General features: G+C 49.7%; 2 protein-coding genes across 2 annotated transcripts in view; both read right to left on the bottom strand.

The window, feature by feature from the left end:
• LOC146589481 (disintegrin and metalloproteinase domain-containing protein 11-like) overlaps positions 1 to 5,024 on the bottom strand; it is a gene marked incomplete at its 3' end in the record, with an annotated part of 11,460 nt that extends 6,436 nt beyond the window's left edge. The window contains exons 1-3 of the mRNA XM_085316165.1: positions 5,019 to 5,024; positions 4,505 to 4,597; positions 2,335 to 2,394 (exon numbers count right to left, since the gene is read on the bottom strand). Of these exons, the coding sequence (XP_085172291.1) occupies positions 2,335 to 2,394; positions 4,505 to 4,597; positions 5,019 to 5,024 (159 nt within the window). The remainder of the gene's footprint in view (positions 1 to 2,334; positions 2,395 to 4,504; positions 4,598 to 5,018) is intronic.
• Positions 4,887 to 17,703, bottom strand: DBF4B (DBF4B-CDC7 kinase regulatory subunit). Its single transcript, XM_085316159.1, is given in 12 exon segments — positions 4,887 to 5,745; positions 5,747 to 7,105; positions 7,700 to 7,809; positions 8,497 to 8,623; positions 8,921 to 9,037; positions 9,936 to 9,981; positions 11,805 to 11,841; positions 12,370 to 12,440; positions 13,369 to 13,438; positions 14,080 to 14,130; positions 15,310 to 15,501; positions 17,528 to 17,703. Coding segments are annotated over 12 exon segments (2,328 nt in total). The 5' UTR covers positions 17,645 to 17,703; the 3' UTR covers positions 4,887 to 5,714.
• Positions 17,704 to 17,851: the final 148 nt, after the last annotated feature.

Here is a 17,851-nt window from a genome sequence, read left to right on the forward strand (position 1 = left end):
GGGGCACCATCAGCCCACGGCTGATTTCATCTCTCCGTCGTGGTTCAGGTCTCCAGGAGCGGTGGAGTCCAGGGCTCTGGGACCGGTGGGATCCAGGTCTCCAGGTCCAGGCGAGGTGGACAGAGGCTCCAATTCGCTGTGGCTTTGACCTTGCTGGATGAGTTTGGCAGTGGGAGATGGGACTGGAGGGTGGACCCCAGACAAGGCTGCAGTGTGGGTCCGAGGCCCATCCAGGGCTGGAGACAAGCTACCTACAGCGTAACTCTGGGTTCTGTCCAGGAGACAGGGCCAGAGACAGGACAGGGGACAGAATCACAGGACCACTGAGGTCAGACGGGACCTCTGGGCAYCATCTAGCCCAACCYCTCTCYTYGAAGCAGGGTCRACTAGGGCAGGTTGGACTGTGCCCAGTAATGTTCTGACTATYTCCAAGGTTGGAGACTCCATGAGCTTTCTGGGCAACCAGTGTTTGATCACAGGAAGACAAGTGTACCCACAGCACAGCCCTGRTAAGAGCTTAGACAGAGCTCCTGGGCCTACTTGGGCAGAGGTGGGGAGCTCCAGGGGAAACAAGGCACGTTGGTGCCCTCAGGGTGCTGAGAGGGTTATCTAAGAGGTCAGCTCCGGTGGGGACCAGGCAATCGAAGAGCACAGAGCTCAAGGGCATTGCAAGGAGGCCCTGATGGTCTCTGAGCCTGGGCATCACATGGTCTGYTCTGCCCATGGCCGGGCAGACAGCTCCCAGCACGGGAAGCAGGCTCTCCCAGGTGAGGTAGGCGCAAGGGTGCTCCACGAGAAAGCATGCCACAAAATGCAGCACCTGTGCAAAGGTGACCATCAGAGGGTCCAGCTCCCACCATTCTTGATGACCTGGGCTGGAAGAGCTGGGCTGGTGGGATGTCGGCTGCCTGGCTGTGAGACCACACCTAGGAGGACCCAGATCTGTCCTTGGGTGCTGGGTGCTCAGTCCACAGGTCCTGGCTCAATCCAAAGTGGCCTTAAACTTGTAGCTGTCAGATTTGCAAGAGGGAGGTACCAAGACATGTTTCTGGCTGCTCATCAACTCCTGACCAGCAGGATCAGCTGGATGCAGGATCCTTCATGATCTCTTGGATGGTTGTGCTGGGCCACCTTGTGCTATCCGGCCCTCCTTGGAGCTGTGGGATGCTAGCAAGGAGAAAAGGAGGAGCATGGAAGAGCACCATGAGGCCGCAGGAGGCACTTGGCATCTCAGCTGCCTCTTATGCCAGCTGAAAGCTTGTGGGTGAATTTGGGGGCAGTTTCGGGGCCTCCCACTCCCCTGGGTTTCCTGCAGGGAAACCAGGCTCTGTTACCTGTGCACAGCCTTCCCCTAGGGAATGGGTACATGGTCCCAGGACCAGATTCCTGCAGGAGGAGGAGGTCCCGGGGGTGCTGGACGGCTGAACAGGAGCAAGGCAGAGCGGTGGTGGCCAGGATTGCCCCTGGCTGTCCGTATCATCTGCAGTGCTGGACCGACTCGGCTCATGTGCTGCACAAGTGGGTCAGTGCAAAGCCTCCCGGGGAGCAGCAGCCACCTCCTTTCCTCTGAGTATAAATGAGAACATCTTGGCTCCAGGCTGGACTGAGGCAGAAGCTCGTTTAAAATAGATCTGCTCGCCCTCCCTCACCTCGCCTGGCTGCGGCACAAGCAGCCCTGGCAGAGAAAGCCCTAGAGAGCATCGTGTCAGGCTTGAGCTCAGCTGAGCTGTGGTCGAGCCCCCCCAGAAAAGACCAAGATGGGGGGGTCCTGATCCCCAGCCCCCTTCACTTCTCAGCCCTCATGCTCCTCCGGGGGAAATCATTTCATGTATTGAAACATTTTTTTGATTCATTTAATTCTAGTTCTCCCTTTCACGTTAGCACCCTGGCTGAATTCCTCCCGAGCTGCCTCAGGGCTGGTTGCTTCTGCAGCAGCCAGACCTGCTGCCTCCTGCTCCTCAGCGCTGCCAGCGAGGACCCGGCTCCATCCGCCACAGGGTTGCTAGCAGCCAGGAGCCCCGTCGAGCTCCGTATCTCATGCTACCTGCTCTCCTTCCAGCAGGCATTGCCAGGTCAGGGCTCTACCCCATCCTCCCCTTCCCAGTGCCTCCCCTGCCTGCTCGGGGAGCTTAGAGTTAGGGTTATCATGAACCCAAGGAAATGATTCCCTGCACCACAGCACCCGGATCATCCTTCCGGACAGGGCGAGCTGCAGGGAGCTGGGGAGCCACATGAATTACGCCCCCAACATAGTCTCAGCACAGGGCGGGATCAGCCGTTACTCTTGCACTAGATTCCTTCTTCCAAGGTCCTGCCCTCTGGATCTACTCCCACCTTCTCCTTCTCCCACCAGGGCTCACGAGCCTGCTGGTAGCAGGGTACCTGGTTGGAGCTCTGCAGCACAAAGGCAACAGCGAAAACGCCCGGCTCACTTCACCTTGATGTTTGTTGAGTATTTTAAGCAGTGACTCACGTTATTTCAATGGGCGCCCTCCCCACACACTCCGGAGACATACTGAGCGATGCTCACGGCTGCTTCGCTTTTCATCTCCGATCCCCACTTACTGTGCAAAAGGGGGTCAAAAGCATTCAGAAGTGGAAGCGAAGGCAGAACAAGGGAGGGATGGGCCCCGGACTGCGGAGCAGAGAGCAGAATTAGCCCCTGCTCTCCTTGTTCCCGCTATCCCAGATCCCACAGATGGCTGTTTAGCATCAACACTTTGCAGAATTAGAACCTGCAGGAGCTCCAGGGGGTGGTAGGGTAGCCTCAGCCTGACTTTCACCGGAGAGGAGCTGGCAAGGGGGTCACRCTCAGGCGAGGCCCTCGCTTCCACCCACTCAGCCTCTGCTCAGCCTTTACCAAGCACCCYTGTAGTAGGACACACGTGCGCACGGGGGATCTGGGCACACGGGGGCTGACGCGCGTGCGCTCGGGGAAATCTCTCCCACGCTGTTTTGTCAGACAGCTGCACAGGAGAACTCAAGGCTGGGAACAGACTCCGGGAAACTCAGATCATCTCCTTGGCCACACTGCAGCAGTTTAACTCAACTGAGGGCTGCTCAGTTAGGTGCGTTGATCGGCACTTTGGAAAGTGCCACACCATCCAGAAAAGTTGGATCTACCACCTGGAGATAAGGGACCAGGCCTGGGCTGTGCTTGCTGTGGGGCAGAGGTAGGGACAAGTGTTCCTAGGGTTGTTTCATACCCAAACCTTCACCAGCAAGGGTGGCCAGRCCAGCCTTACACACCTCCTCCATGCAAAGCTGGGCAGAGGCGGTGGCCTTCAGGACAGGCAGGGATTTGAAGCAGGTGACCTGCCATCTACAGGCTTCTGGCTTCTTCCATGCAATAGTGAGCAAGAAACACAGCAATGATTTCTTGCTGAGACAAGGAACTTGCAGCACCAAGCAYGGCTCAGCAGATCTAGCACCAGTTAGGGTTAGTCTACACCTCAGCAAGGACTGCAAGGCCACCTGCCCAAGGGCGACAACCTCTCACAGCACCCTCCTGGTCCACCCAGTGCACGAGGAGCACCCTGGGCAGGGAGCAAGACAGTGACGATGGAGAAGGGCCGCAGATGCGGTGACAAAGCAGATGGGTATTTTGCAGAAAGGCTCTATGCCCTCTGCCAGTTGACAGCAGGCCGACATTGAGTGCTTCTGGCAGCACATCTGACCCAAGGGTCTACAAAGCAGCTCTGCCGTTCCCAAAACCCGACCCCCTCATGGCACCAGTCACTAGTAGACATCAGGAGAGAGCAGGCAACCACCAGGGCTCCCTCTTCCCTCCACAGAAGGCCCAAGCACTGTGCATGATGAAGGATGAAAATACTCACCTCACAGCTGATCTCAACACTGGGGTGGGAGGGGGGAGACGACCTCAGCTAACATCCCAGATGAAGTGCTCTGCCTTTGTGGAGCAAAGGGATATGGGATAACCACACCTCTACAGGGAACAAGTGATCCCACGGGCTTTGTCACCCTGTCTTGAGGGATTCAGTCTTGGTTCACCCAGCCTCTGCCCCTCCTTGTTGTCCAAACAATCCAGAGCCAGCTGCTCCCTCCAGGAGGCTGAGCACACAAGCACAAGATGAACCAGCACCACAACCCCCACCTGATGTGGTCTTGCAGCAGCTTTGCTGTGTTCTTGTTAACCCTTAGTAACCTGTGTAACTCCTTCAGCAGGTAAACTGCAGGAGTTTGGCTATTGCACCAGGGAATAATTTGGCTTAAGAGAAACCTCTTAAGTCTCTAGTCCAGCCTCCTGCTCAGGAGCATGTCCACTCAAGGCTTGAAAAGCTCCAAGAACAGAGAAGCCTCATTGCTTTGGGTATTTGGCCCTGGACTGCACTRTCATACTGGGCAAGGAGCCTTTCCTTTTCCCAACTTCAACCCCAGAAGCTCTAGCTTATGGCATCACTGAGAAGAGTTTGGCTAAGAGTCCCTTAAGGGAGTCATAAGTTGCTGTTAAGACACCCCTCAGTTTCCTCCAGGCAAGACTAACCCAGCCCAGCTCCTGCCTCCTCCCCTCGTTGCAGGCCCTGGCCATCTCAGCAACCTCCACTGGCTCCTCTGGTTTCTCCACATCCTTCTTCACCTGGAGGGCCAACATTGGATACTACCTTAGATGTGGCCACCACTATGCTAAACAAAGGTACAACTTCCTCAACCTGGTGGCCACATTCCTATGTGTCACCCATGTACTGGGTGATGCCAYGTGATTAAGAGCCACTGCTGACTTATTCAACCTGATGTCCACTCACCCCCAAGCTCCTTTTCAGCAAGGCTTCTGCCCAGTCACCACCTGACCTGCACTGATCTGTTTCGCACTATTTCAAGTCAGCTGTGCTCAGGCAGCCAAACAAATTTTACCCAGCACACAGCACAACAGTATCCTTTYATTTTTATTTCAAAGTTTAAAAGAATGCTAAACAACTTAGGACTAGTTACAATTATCTGTAGCTACTCGCAAAGACATCCAATAAAACCCCAAACCATATGAAGAGCACAGACCTCACCTCCATGGCCCTCCTCTGGGCAGGGCTCTCTGAATCTGGAAAAGCAGAGAGCATATTCCTGCTGAAGACTTACTTCTAGAGAAAAACCATCTTGTCAGGAGCCTGGTAAGCACTTAAAGAGCGAGGCCATCAGGTTAAAAAAAAAAAGAAGTTAAACAGGAGGGAAGATCCAAGCCCCTATCAAGATGGCTGAATTTCTGAATCACCCAATAGTTCCCAGCAGGAGACCTGTAAAGCTTCAAATCCTGAATGACTGCATGAGAAGGAAGGATTTATCACCCCATYCTGCTGAGGTTGGGACTGAGAGCTGGTTTCCAAGCTCAACCTGCTGCAATATGTTTATCTCACAGGTGTAGTGAAACGTAGCCACCAAGAGCAGACCTCTGACTTGTAGCCACTGGCATTTTTCCTTCAGGAAATCAGGCAAGAAAGTTGCTCCCCTGAATGTCAGAAGCTAGGGAAGGTAGCACTGGACAAACCATGCCAGTGAGGTGTCAGCACATCTCAATCCTTCAGGCCCAGCCCAGGTTGTCTGCAGTGACTGGAGGAGACCATGCAGCTGACTGTCTTCACTCCAGCTCTCAGTTGTGCCTCATAGACTGTTCTTGGCCCTGACAGGGAAGGTGGTTTGTCAAGTCCTTTTCAAACCATTTCACAGCTCCCATTAAGGGCCCAGAGAACAGCCAGGAGATGGTTTTAACTAGTCCAGTTGCCAAGAGAGGTCTCATATTGGGAAAGAAGCTCCTTCAGTCTCTGCGCAGTACTTCCAGCAGTTCTTGTCGTCTTTGCCTGCCCAGTCAAGCTCTGACTTCCGCTTCAGAACTGAGCAGAGCTGAGACTCATACCCACTGTCCCTTATACTGACACATGTCCTTCGGAGCAAGTCCCTGTCCACAGGCAGAATCTTGCTGTCCTGGACACCCGTTAATGCGGAGAGCAGCTGGATGTCCCAGTCTGACTCAGAAGCTGTCCTGAAGTCAAGGTCAGCCTGCATTTTGTGAGGAAGAGGGAGCCCAGGGCCAGGAGTCAACTCTTTGCTATGGCCTGGGAGGTCAGGTAGTTCAGGGGTCACTTTCTCTGCTGCTCCAACACAGGGAGAGCAGCAACATCTAGCTTCAGCCACACGCAGTTTTTGTGAGGGCAGCTGGCCAGCAGGACAGTTGGTCTTGCTCRCTGCAGAGGTCCTGCACTCTGGATCATGACTGTCCACACTCAAAGGTGTACATTCTTCCTCCTCTCTGAGCTGCTTCCCATGGGAAATTGCATTCACTCTACTCCAGCCATACTGGCTGATGGTGCTTGCTGCAGCCATCTCTGTGGGATCAAACCCCACAGAAACAGCTTCAAGGGAAGYTGGCTGTGTTGCAGGGTCCCCAGGGTCCCCACATAGGCACAGCTCCAGAACAGTGGAGCTATGAAGTCTGGTGGAAAGCTCTGTGCTTAAGGGCAAGCTACCAGCCTGTGCTACACTGGGCAAGTCCAGCTCAGCTATCTGCCCTGCATCCTGCACACTCATCCCGCCATCCACTTGGCTTGTCTGCTCATATTGAGAGAGGGCACCAGCCAGCTCCAGCCTGGGCTTCTTTCCTACCTGGGTGCTCTGTCTGGAGGAGAGCTGGCGTTTCCTGGAGATGGGCAGCGTTTCCAGAAGATGGCTGACAGGCCCAAGCATTTGCTGTTTATGAAGCTCAGATGAAGAAGCAATTGCTATTCTGACCTGAGCAGTCTCTGCAAGGGTCTCCTGGCCCAGGCTAGGAGCCACACCTGAATCTGTGTCCCTCACAACAAATCCTTCTGTGGTGCCCTGCACAGCACAAACCCCTCTAGTGAGTCCTGCTCCAGCAGACAGCCCCAGCGAGCAGCTCTCAGAAAATCCTCTTCCTTCTCTGAGATTRCTAAGCCTGTTACTGGGCAGGTGAGTGGAACATTCCTTCATCTTCAGGCCAGGATCCGCCTCTGCATCAATAAACTGTTCCACAGGAGCCTCCTGGCTCTCTYTTTCCAGCTCAGCTGTCAGCATCTCATTTCCTCTGGCAACTTGTGCTTGAGGCATTAAGTGTTCATCTGTCAGGCAGGACCACGGCACCCTGAGAAGAAGCATCAGTTAACACTCACCCTCTCTAGCTGTAGGAGCTCTCTTTCCCCCAGGAATACCAAACATTTTCTGCAGTGCAGAGCGTTTGAGGCCCTTGCTCAGGAGGCAGTAAGGAAGTTTAGACAGGTATCCCTGATATCRCTGCTGGCAGGAGACAGCCAGCACAAGAGATCTCTCAGATTTTTGACAGCCAGAGGCCTGGGCACAGGAATGCTACAGGGCATCAGGGTTTGTGTCAGACATGCGGACAGAGAAGGACYCAGCTGTCCCTTTCCAGTTTAAAAGGCCCTAGAAATCCACAGGGAGTTTCATGAAGCGGAGAGCTCACAAATTCAATTCAAAGAAGAACATTTCCCACAGCACATCTAAACCTTGCCTGGCAAGTGCCAGGCTATACAGTACCAGGTCAGTTCTGCAGGGTCAGTCCAAGCCCTCTGATACCTGCTGGCAGATTTCCTGGCATGGGGCATGAACTAGGAACCAGTGYCACACCAGCACAGAGATTCTGGTCCTGTTACTGTGACTAGGCCACATAGTTGCATACTGCCTAGCTGCTCCAAGAGTTACCGGGTACATAAAGACTTACTTGGCTGACTGCTCCACAAAGTTGTTGATGAGCTGTGAGATAACATGATCCACAGGGGCRTATTGAGAGTCATCCAGTGCAAACTGCTTGTGCTGGGGGCTCTGGAGATGCTGGAAGATGGCAAAGGCTCTTTTAGCAACATTTATGTTCTCAGATAATACCCTCCTCCCACAGCCTAATAGACTAGAGGGCAAACAGTATTTACACCAGATAGGGCTTGTCTGGAAGCAGATCTGGGAAATGCAGGCAACACTTACCCCAGGATGCTTGTAGTGAATATTCTGTTCCCATAGACACTTGCTGATGAGGAGGTTGTGTCTGTATTTAACAGCAGCCTACGGCTTTCCCCAGCAGCTACTAAAAACGCAGACTCCAAATATGTAGTGTCTATCACTGAAGGCTGGGCTCTAAAAGTCTCCTCATTTGGCATCTTGTAGCAAGTAAACCCCYCTTCCTACTTTTTTAATCAGCCTATGTCCCCCAGCTGCCCTGCAATAGGCTTCCCACTTCACAGCCCAGGTAACAGTAGGTCCTCAAGGCTTTCCCACCACCAGAGATGAGCATGTCATACTTGCCTCCTCAAAACCGCTGCTTGCACAGACCACGAGATCTAAGCACAAATATACTACAGCTTTCAGCTGCAAGACTGATCCTATTAGATATCAGGACGGCTGATGTATAAAAAACTCTGTCTTTCTAAAAGGGTCTGTACTGATAACAGACACATCATGATAACTAAGTGGTTAAGTGGATCCTGTAGCTTTTTGCAAGGAATAAGGTCTCAGGGGAACCCTTACCTTTTGCAGCTCGTCAAAGGTCTCTTGGCAGCACTCACAAAATCCCCTCTTCTTCTTTGGCACAGTGACTGGTGTGGATTGGGGGCTCTTTTCTCCMTCGCTGCGCATCGGACAGCCCTCCATGTCCCTGCAACATAGTGGCAAAGATCTTCCCTGATCACAGGTCACAGGAGRGCTGAAGCAGCAGGCACCCAGATTCCCACATAAAGATCAGGGATGGAGTGCTGCCTTTGAGCTACAGCTGTTTAATCTGGAACAGCAACAGTGGGAGCTATAGGATCCCACAGGGCTCCTTTTGCCACCATCCAGAAGACACTTCTCTAAGGAATCCACTTCAAGGATTTCTACAAATCCCAGGAACCTGCATGGCAAGAGCTAGCATGGGAATTGKTWWWWCWSWKSMWSWGWWWWAMCTACAACCTACCTGGCCCTGCAGGAATTCAAGAGGCTTTTCAGAGGTTCAAATGGGCTGGAGCTTTTGGGTGCCAGGAAGTTCAGGTCAGGAAAGCTTTTGAACTGGTGATGGAAGGGTCGGAATTGCCTGAAAGCAATGGATCAGGACATCACATTTCTGACAGTAATAGCATGGTTAGAGTTGTCATCTCTTCCTCAGAGAGGTCCAATGCATTAGCTCACTTATGATGGGACACTGGCCATTGGTGTCTTTCTGTTGGGTTGTTCCAGAGATTCCGCATTTCCCACTGGGGCCAGAAAGTACTAAACCTGATTCCTCGTATGGCATTAAGGGGCAGARGGGGAGGAATGCTTTGAACAAGAGGCAAGCTTGCTTACTCAGCTGAAAAACCCACTGATGTACCCCCCCACCCCCAAGGTACATCACTGGCAGCTACAGCAGTATTTTCAGCTATACAGCAGCATGGGAAAGTTTCAGTTCCCAGATGACATTTCTCCTCTTTGTGTTTTATTGTATGCAGCGTGTAAAACCTCATATTTGACCCTGCAGCTGTTTTAAGTGTTGTCTTCAGAATAATTAGTGCTCTACTCTTAGAGCTACAGAGATAGAAACACCACAGAGATCAGATCGCCTTGTGCAGGATGTTGTAATCAAGTTACATGCCCTGACCTCRTGCACTTCAGGCTATTTCCCCATTTCAGAGGGCTCAAGCAGATTAAGTGACCCACACAGGATCACAAGTGGAATCTGAGCAAGGAAGTAAATTATTATCAAGCTTTGTTTAGCACCTTTCTTCTGACATATGAGCCACCTAGATTATTTCTCTGAACCTCCTTTGCCTCCTCTAGAAGAGCATCAGCTTCCTAGTGTTTGAGAGGACCTTCAAAGACRACACACTTTGCCTTGTGGACAAAATATTCATCACTCCTTATGTAAAGGGCAGAGGTGGCAGAGAATTCACTCCTTGGGAGTCCTTGAAGTTTTAATATAGTTTGGCCATGATATTTAGAAAAGCCTCATTTACCTGCTCTTGTCTTCAACCTTCAGAAAAGGGGGCTTCAGTTTTCCTGCTAGGAAGACAGTTGGTTAGAAGTTACCCCGGCCAAACTCTCCACTTTATCATTAATTCCCTAACTTCTCCTCAGTATTTCTACCCCTGGTGAATRACAAGTGTTGGCTAAGCTTAGCTAAGACAGAATCCAGAAAACATCCAGAAAATTTGGGTAATCTACAGCAGCCTCATCTCCCAAGTATGCAGCAGGCTGACCAGCCCTGAAGGTAGTAGTACAATAGTGGACCATTTTCACTATTAAACTTGCAAGGAACATCCAGCTTCTCCCTGGACCTTCACACAAAAGCCTGGAGTTCAGAATGTCTCAGATCAGGACTCAAGTCTAGGAAAGCCGTGAGAGCTAAAAGCTGCTGGAGACAAATCAATGTTCACTTAACATGCTGCATAGCCAAACCTGGCATGAGAATACTGCTAAATAGCAATKTCTGGCCTCAGCTCAGTCCCTGAGGAAGGCAAACAGCAGCTACGCTTCCTACAGAGAAATATATTAAGGTTGTTGAAGAAAGCCTCAGCAGTGCATTTGGTGAAAAGGCTTTCAGAGCCAGGCAGATGAATCCCAGCAGATGACCAGGCTAGGAGAAGATGCGATCTCCCTCCTGTCCGGCAGGCTCGCTCAACTCATGGGTGATAACACCATGGTCAGTCTGGAAATCTTWGTACAAACCYGTTTTAAAAAACAAAACAAAAAATAAAGAATCCCTCACACAGAGAGGTACCATCAATGGGCATCTGCCTGACCCTGACACCACCTGGTGTCTCCCCCATTGCCTCTGAAGGACAAGAGGCTTTGTTTTCTTGTAATCCTGGAACTCAAAGCTGTTTTCTCCAAATAAATTTTAATCTTGATCTCTGGAAAGGCCGAGTCTACCTGCCCCCACTAACTATAATTCCTCGAGTCTCATACCGAGCTTGCATCAAATGCACTGCTACAATGCTGAAATAGCTATTTAAACACAGGATCAATGTTTCCACATAAGTGCTGCCAAGCACTTAGCACTTCTGAAAGCAAAACCTCAGTTAGGGGGGCCAAATAAAACCAAGACTGATGTGCAGGTCCAAAGCTCTTATGGCAGAGTGGTGAACAGTGACAAATGGTTCAGCTGTCACAAGTTCCCAGGCAGAGCTCAAAGCATGCCACAGCTTAGAGGTCTTAGCTTTCAGCAGACAATCTCACTGACAGCTTTTCAAGCCTTTTTTCACAACCTTTACCCCAAACTGGAAAATAATCTTCCAAGTGTCACACACAAAATCCAGGTTAGAATCTAATCTAAGGTATTACTGAACTCTGAATTAATAAATTCACTCTCCWAGAGGCCAAGTCAAACAAGTAGTAAATCAGTTTATGTCACCAGAGCACACTTCAGTACCACAGTTGGCTCTGATCTAATTGCAGATGAGAACCTGTTCCCTCTGCTCCCTTAAAAGTGTTAATTCTAGATTGGTGTCTCAGCAGTATATTTCAGCCTAACAGAAGTGAGTGGGTTGTGAGGAACACACTCTCCTCTCTAGGATACATTATTCAAAACTTAGAGCCAATGGATTCAACACGCAGTGCCAGTGGCACAGTTCTTAGGTGCCTCAGGATTCTGGGAGCTGAGCTGCAAACAGTTCACGGGATCTTTAAAAACAGCCCCCCAAAATCAAAAGTGTAACGTTCTTAGCTGTATTAAGATGCTGCAACTGGACTCAGACTTACAAAAAACATTCAAGAGAAACTACCTTAGCAATTACCAAACTTTGAAAATCCATCTGAAATGTCAAATCAAATTCTAGATGAGCAATTCTGTTTCAAGTGCAAATGAGAACAACTTCYAGGCCTACCTTTGCGAACTTTTGATCCAGGCACAGCACATTTTGCCTGAAGGAAAGAGTGACACATTTAGTATAGGATCCAGTGCAGACAGAACTGTAATTACTGATCCCAGAGCAGCAAGTTGGGATTGCAGCAGTCTCACYCACCACTTCAGAGCTCTTGCATCAGACCGCATCACCTTCCCCTAATATTTTGTCTCCTAGGTACCTACAGTTACTTTAAATACGATACACAGGTGGCATACTCTGATCTTACGTCCTATCCTCTCACTGGCCTTTGCAAAGTATTAAGAAAGTTCAAGAAGTCAGCACTTTAGTCACATATGATCTTGGTTTTACCCTCAGTTTCTTACCAGTCAAAACTTGGTATTAGTTGTGCTACAGATGACCTCGAAAGCTCCCAGCTACCTCCCTACTTTATAAAAGGAAAAAGTCTTTTAATTTTGTCATCTGTATCAATGAGCAACAGATTATCTGATGTTGAATCAAAACCTAGAAGACCACCCTCCTTATTAACCCACAATGAGCATGGGATCCTGAGAGCCTCAAACTGGGCAGGCATTAGATTAGTTACCTCCATCTTCTGGCTCCTTTTCCTTGCTCCTGAGATGGCACGCAGCAGCTGTTGAGCGTATGATAGCATTTCTATGCAGGTGGGATGTCAAAGAGCCATAGCTGAACAAGGCAAGGTGAGCTGCTCCTCCTCCTGCCTATCTGCACTGAGGAAAGCAGGCAGCACCTGAGCCTGCCATCATCTGGCAAAGTATCACTACTACACAGTTAATTCTCCCAAAAGRAAACCAAGAAAGAGTAGAGTGCTTTGAGGAAGGCTCTTCACTTTACTCCTTAGCAAAGCAGGAGGGTTGTTTAAGTCTCTACAGAAATTATACACTGTTAAGTTTTGCAGTAGATGGACCAGACCTTGGCAACTGAAAGTCTTGGCAGTCCTGCAACACTGCTGCAAGCTCAGAGCTGGCTGCTCAGGAACACGCRCTAACAGTAGCGGCCTCCACCACACACCCAGACAAGTTCAGCCAGGCCTGTATGTCACTGTCAGCAGACAGTCAGGAGCCTTTTACTCTAGGCCTGCTATTAGAATCACAACATCATCAGTCTTCCCCTGTCACCTCCTTCCCATTTGCCGCAGAGATTGATAGATCCTTCCAACGCAGATTCTCAAACATCAGCACTTCCTAATTAAAACAACTAAACCCTACCATTACTGCTATCTCTACTTCCAAGTCAATTAACAAGAATGGTCTTTCTGGAACAGATTCATGCACTGACCAAACTATTAACCCCTCATAGWATCACAGCTTCAGTATTTTATAACATATTTAATGTTTCCTATTGTATATAGGACAGTACCATGTTCTATATATAAAGTGTTAATCTGTTTTTTGAAGGCCAGACCTACCTAGCTACAGCCAGGAGAGCRTCAGTCAAGTACTTCATATTGTCTGCAAATTCCTTCTTCTTCCATACAATGCACTCACTACATCTCTTCTGCCCTACCTGTCTTTAAATCACTGATTTACCAGAACCTAAGTTCCAGTAATACAGAGAAGGATACCATCGACGTGCACGATCTGGACTCCCCACAAACGAGCATTGGCGAGGATACCATTGCCACTGCAGGAGTCCTGGACAAACAAGAGGGAATGGAGAAGATACAGCTCAAAACTGAGATTACTGTGTGAGCGTATGCAGTTCTAAATCTAGTTATTTTTTTTTCCTCCTGTTGCTCAGTTGCCAAACCAACATGTCAGTGTTATTAAAACATGCTTCAGGGCTCAATCAGAAAGGTTCAAACTCATGCTTTTATCTACCCCAAATCAACAGCAGCATCTAGTTCATATTTTTAATTCCTGCTATAACATGAGCTTCCAAGGYGGGCACCAAGATCTTCTCGGCTGCTGTGATATAAGCATAAGACTCCAGAGGAGCCTTTTGCCCCCACTATGTGGCTTTAGTTTTTCCTAAGCTAAAAATGCCTCTAACAGTGGTCTTACATAATTCTCTTGTGCTGAGCCACCAGACCTCTGAAACAGGCCTTAGAAGTAGCTAGCATGGAAGGATGAAAYGGTTCTGTGAAGAACAGTGTCTGGAAACTGCACAGCACTTGCCAACAGTCACAGGTGGCTGTTTCATATCTTTACCAGCCCTACAGTCTGCTTCCTCTGACAGTCARGGGCTCTGAAGTATTGGCGGCCGCTATCCAGGCAATGCTCAACAATACTTTGAACATCCGGCTTGAGAAAAAGGTCACCCATGTGGTGCCTACCTGATTCTTCATGGCCTTCTGCAGCAGTTCCTTTCCTCGGCTGATCAGGGCCTGCAGAAGAAGAGCCAAGTAGTGTGTTAGAGCCAAGAGCTGCCAGGCAGTAGCAAGCCGAGGACAGAACACGAATGTCCATTAAGAATGATTTCTAGTGATATGCACTCTCTGCTGGGGAGAGGAGTCTGGCCAGGACTTCATCTCAAAGACAACGAGACTCAGTATTTTCAGGGAACCAAAACCACAAAGGCACCCTTCAGGCCAACACTGAGCACCCATTCAGTCAAGGCTCAGCTTTTATCAAACAGCAGTGAAAGCTCCGAAGTGAGCCAAGAGGAAGCCGCATCTTAGCTTTGAAGCTCCATGTGTCACATCCCATCACACTGCCAGGGCTTAAGAACATCACTGCCAGGMCGTTCTGGAGAAGGGAGTCCCTTTTGTTAGCCTATGATTTTGTAGCTTTCAGCAACAAGGTTAAGCTTTGTAACACAAGTAGATGGTACTGTGAGCAAGGACAGCGGAACAAACACATTATGAGTGAAGCCTCTAACATCAGTTCAGGCATCTCCAAGTGATGCAATGCTGTAGGTGGTCCAGATCCAGCTGGCAGAGAGGCCTACAGCCTAGACTGGAGTAACCCATCTCTGCCAGCATTGCTACTCTCCCAGTCACAGCTGCCACTAGAACCCTGCATTTCACATGAGACACAAGCTTTGGCCACAAGTTTATCACTGATCAGAAAGCCCAGCTCAGGCAAGGTGAACAGGACCTAGAGAAATCCCTTCCTGCAAGCTGGACTTGTAGATCTCCCCCCAAATTACAATTATTCTGCTCTGTCATGTGACACGAGTCATGTCACATGTGTGTAAGCACACATCCACAGCCTGCAACAGCTCCGAGCCAGTTCTAACTATCTACAATTCTCTGGTCTTCCCAGATGCACCTCTGCAGCAGGACAGATTGCCTGTTCTACTGGAAAGCCAACTAAGCCTTGTGTTTCCTCTGCCACTTAAGTAGGTGCTTTTTTACTAGCTCACRGCTGTCACGTGCACTTTGGAGTGAACAATGATGCAGATACAAAGAACATCAGTACAAATATAAATAGTCAGGTTGAGACTAACACAACATGATTGCTCAGAGCAGAAACAACTCCCTTCTACCACTGGTCTCAGGTTCTACTCTCTTCACAGCCTTTGGATCAAACCTTGAGGTGGCCTAATCACTTATAGCTCTTACAGCATCTGGTGGCTTCTGGTGAGGTCTGGTATAGTTCCCCTTGGAGGCAGAAGGCACTGGGCTCTTGGCTTTTGCACCTTCTGAGGTAGCATTGCTCCACTTCTCGGTATGAGTCCTGGCCTTGTCTCGTTTGGCCTCTTTGCTGCTGGAAACCACATAGCTGACTTCTTTACTCAGGAAGCTTTCGGTCACCTGGAGCCAAAAACAGAACAGCGCTAGCTCTAAAACCTTCCAACAGCTCTGTGATTTGAGAGTCCTGCTGAGCAAAAGCTGTTGCCTTTAACTGACCCACTCACAGCTAAGGGGCTGCTGAATGTACTCATCTTTACAAATAGCTCTTCCTTCCATTCCTTGCTGCCATCTCCCAGAAGGAGAGGCAATTCTGTGATGAGCAGTTAGTACATTTCCTATAGATAACAGATTGCAAATAATCAGTCTTCAGATTGAGACTTCCTTGACAGGATACAGTCTCATATCATTTACTCCTTGAACAATAATTTCACAAAAAAGCAAGGGCCAGTTTTTCAGTCATTCAGTTTCTAGTAGCAATCAGCTTCAGAGAGCTGAGTACCCAACATCAATCCCTTTTGAGACATCCAGATGCAAGTTTTGACATTACACAAATTGCCAGTTTCCTGTTCACATTGGAACAGTTTGCCCAGGGCCCTGAGAGCACTCCAAGCATCTCCCGCTCCAGGAACCACATCATTCCCCTTCACAAGTCAGTAAGTCTCATAATGCTGAGGAGGAAAGTCTTGCAGCAGCAGGGCACTTCTCTGGATGCCTGAGATATAATCCAAGGACCTTTCTATTAGACGACAGCTCTATATATCTCTCACTGAGGAAACTCTTCAGCAACTGGAACCTTGACAGGGAAACTATAGTAGAGGCAGTTACTTATTAAGGCAGAACRATCTGTAGTAAGAGGTAGACAGCTATTTGCCATTGGATGAAGAGGCAAAGAAAGCCAATAGGTGAGAGAATGACCCTGGAAGTGATGCACCAGTGTAGAAGAGCTCTGCTGTCAGGAGAATTGGAAAGAATTTGGCAAAGTAAGTACAAAGCAAACAGCTGGGACAAGCAGTTCTACGTAGGACAGGGAACAGAACTGAAAAGGCACAATCTACACACAGGACTTTGCACAAAAAAATGTACAAAAACTAGAAGCCCAAGAAAGATGGAGAAAGTCAAAATGCCTGATTTGGGATAGTAACAACAGGCAYATCAGAAATTCAGTAAGAGGGAGACAGTCTTGGGACGCTAACACACAGGTATGAAGCATACAGGAAAGAAAAGTTGAACAGTTGAAACTAAGGCTGCTGAACAACCTAGTTCTGCTGAGTTATAGAATCCCTATGGATTGAGATCCCAGGTCCATATCCGAGAAGTGCTACAAGGTACATTACTGGCTGCCCTGCTAAAACTGGGACCTGTGCTACAGAAGATCAAGGATGCTGCAARCACAAAAGGGAGTAAATCAAAGTCTCCCTGTCTAGATAATGCTCCAGCRTATCATGAGTTTAAGACACCATGTACAAGTCAGAGACTGTAAGACGCTCCCAACTTTCTACTGAAGAATGGAAAGTTTCAGATATTAGTACTAAAGAGCTGTTTCACAGATGGCAGCCACGTTGTACTTGAATTCATTATCTCCCCAGGAGCAAGAGAAATGAGGTCTTCATTACTGGTGGGCTGTATTTTAGAGAGGGCAGCAACGCAAGAGGATGCTTACAAGAAGCTAGAGGGACAGTTAAAAAGCTAAAATTATTTTCAAGTGGTGTGGCAGCTACACAAAGAAATAAATGACAACTCAGAGCAAGCGTTTGTCATCAGACCTGAGAGCGCACAGTTAAGTAAGAGATGCTACAAAAACGAGAACATCCTTCAATATATAAGAGGCACGTCCAGATGAGGACTGAGGGAAACCAGCAAGTCAAGCGTGAAGATAATAATTAATAAAAAGGGGAATAATAAAAGGGGAAAAATTGGAAGTCGGATTACCCAAGTGCCTATACAGCCAGTACCTGATCCTGATGGCAGGCACAGAGCAGCAACACGAACTAAATGAAGATTTTACATCTATTTGTAGCGTTTGAAGGATTTAAGGAAGTTTTGGAGTGCACGCAAGAGAATTTGCCTCAGACTGAGGGGAAATACTAAACCAGGCCGGGAGCCTCTCCCCCTCCCCGCACCGCGGCCGGGCCCGGGCGCAGCTCACCCCGCCCAGGTGCCGGATGGCCTCCGCCAGCTCCCGCGCGCTCCGCCCGCTCGGCACGTCCAGGTAGAAGGATTTACCGCGGAGCGGCCGCGCCGCCGCCGCCGTCGGGCCCGCCATAGCGGCCCGAAATGGGCCCTGAGGGGGCGTCGAGCCCCGCGCTGCCCCCGCCCCGCGCTGCCCCCGCCCCGCGCTGCCCCCGACCCCAGCGCCCCCCTGAACTACCGGCGCGCCCCTCCCCCCGCCCGCCGTTTAAATTTCCTCCCGCCCCGCCCCTAACGGCAGCCGGCTACGGCGGGCGCGGAGGGACACGCGGCTCCTCGCGAA

This window comes from Rhea americana, unplaced genomic scaffold (genome assembly GCF_003343005.1).
Source record: "Rhea americana isolate MKP2758 unplaced genomic scaffold, rheAme1 scaffold_453, whole genome shotgun sequence".
Lineage (NCBI taxonomy): Eukaryota > Metazoa > Chordata > Aves > Rheiformes > Rheidae > Rhea > Rhea americana.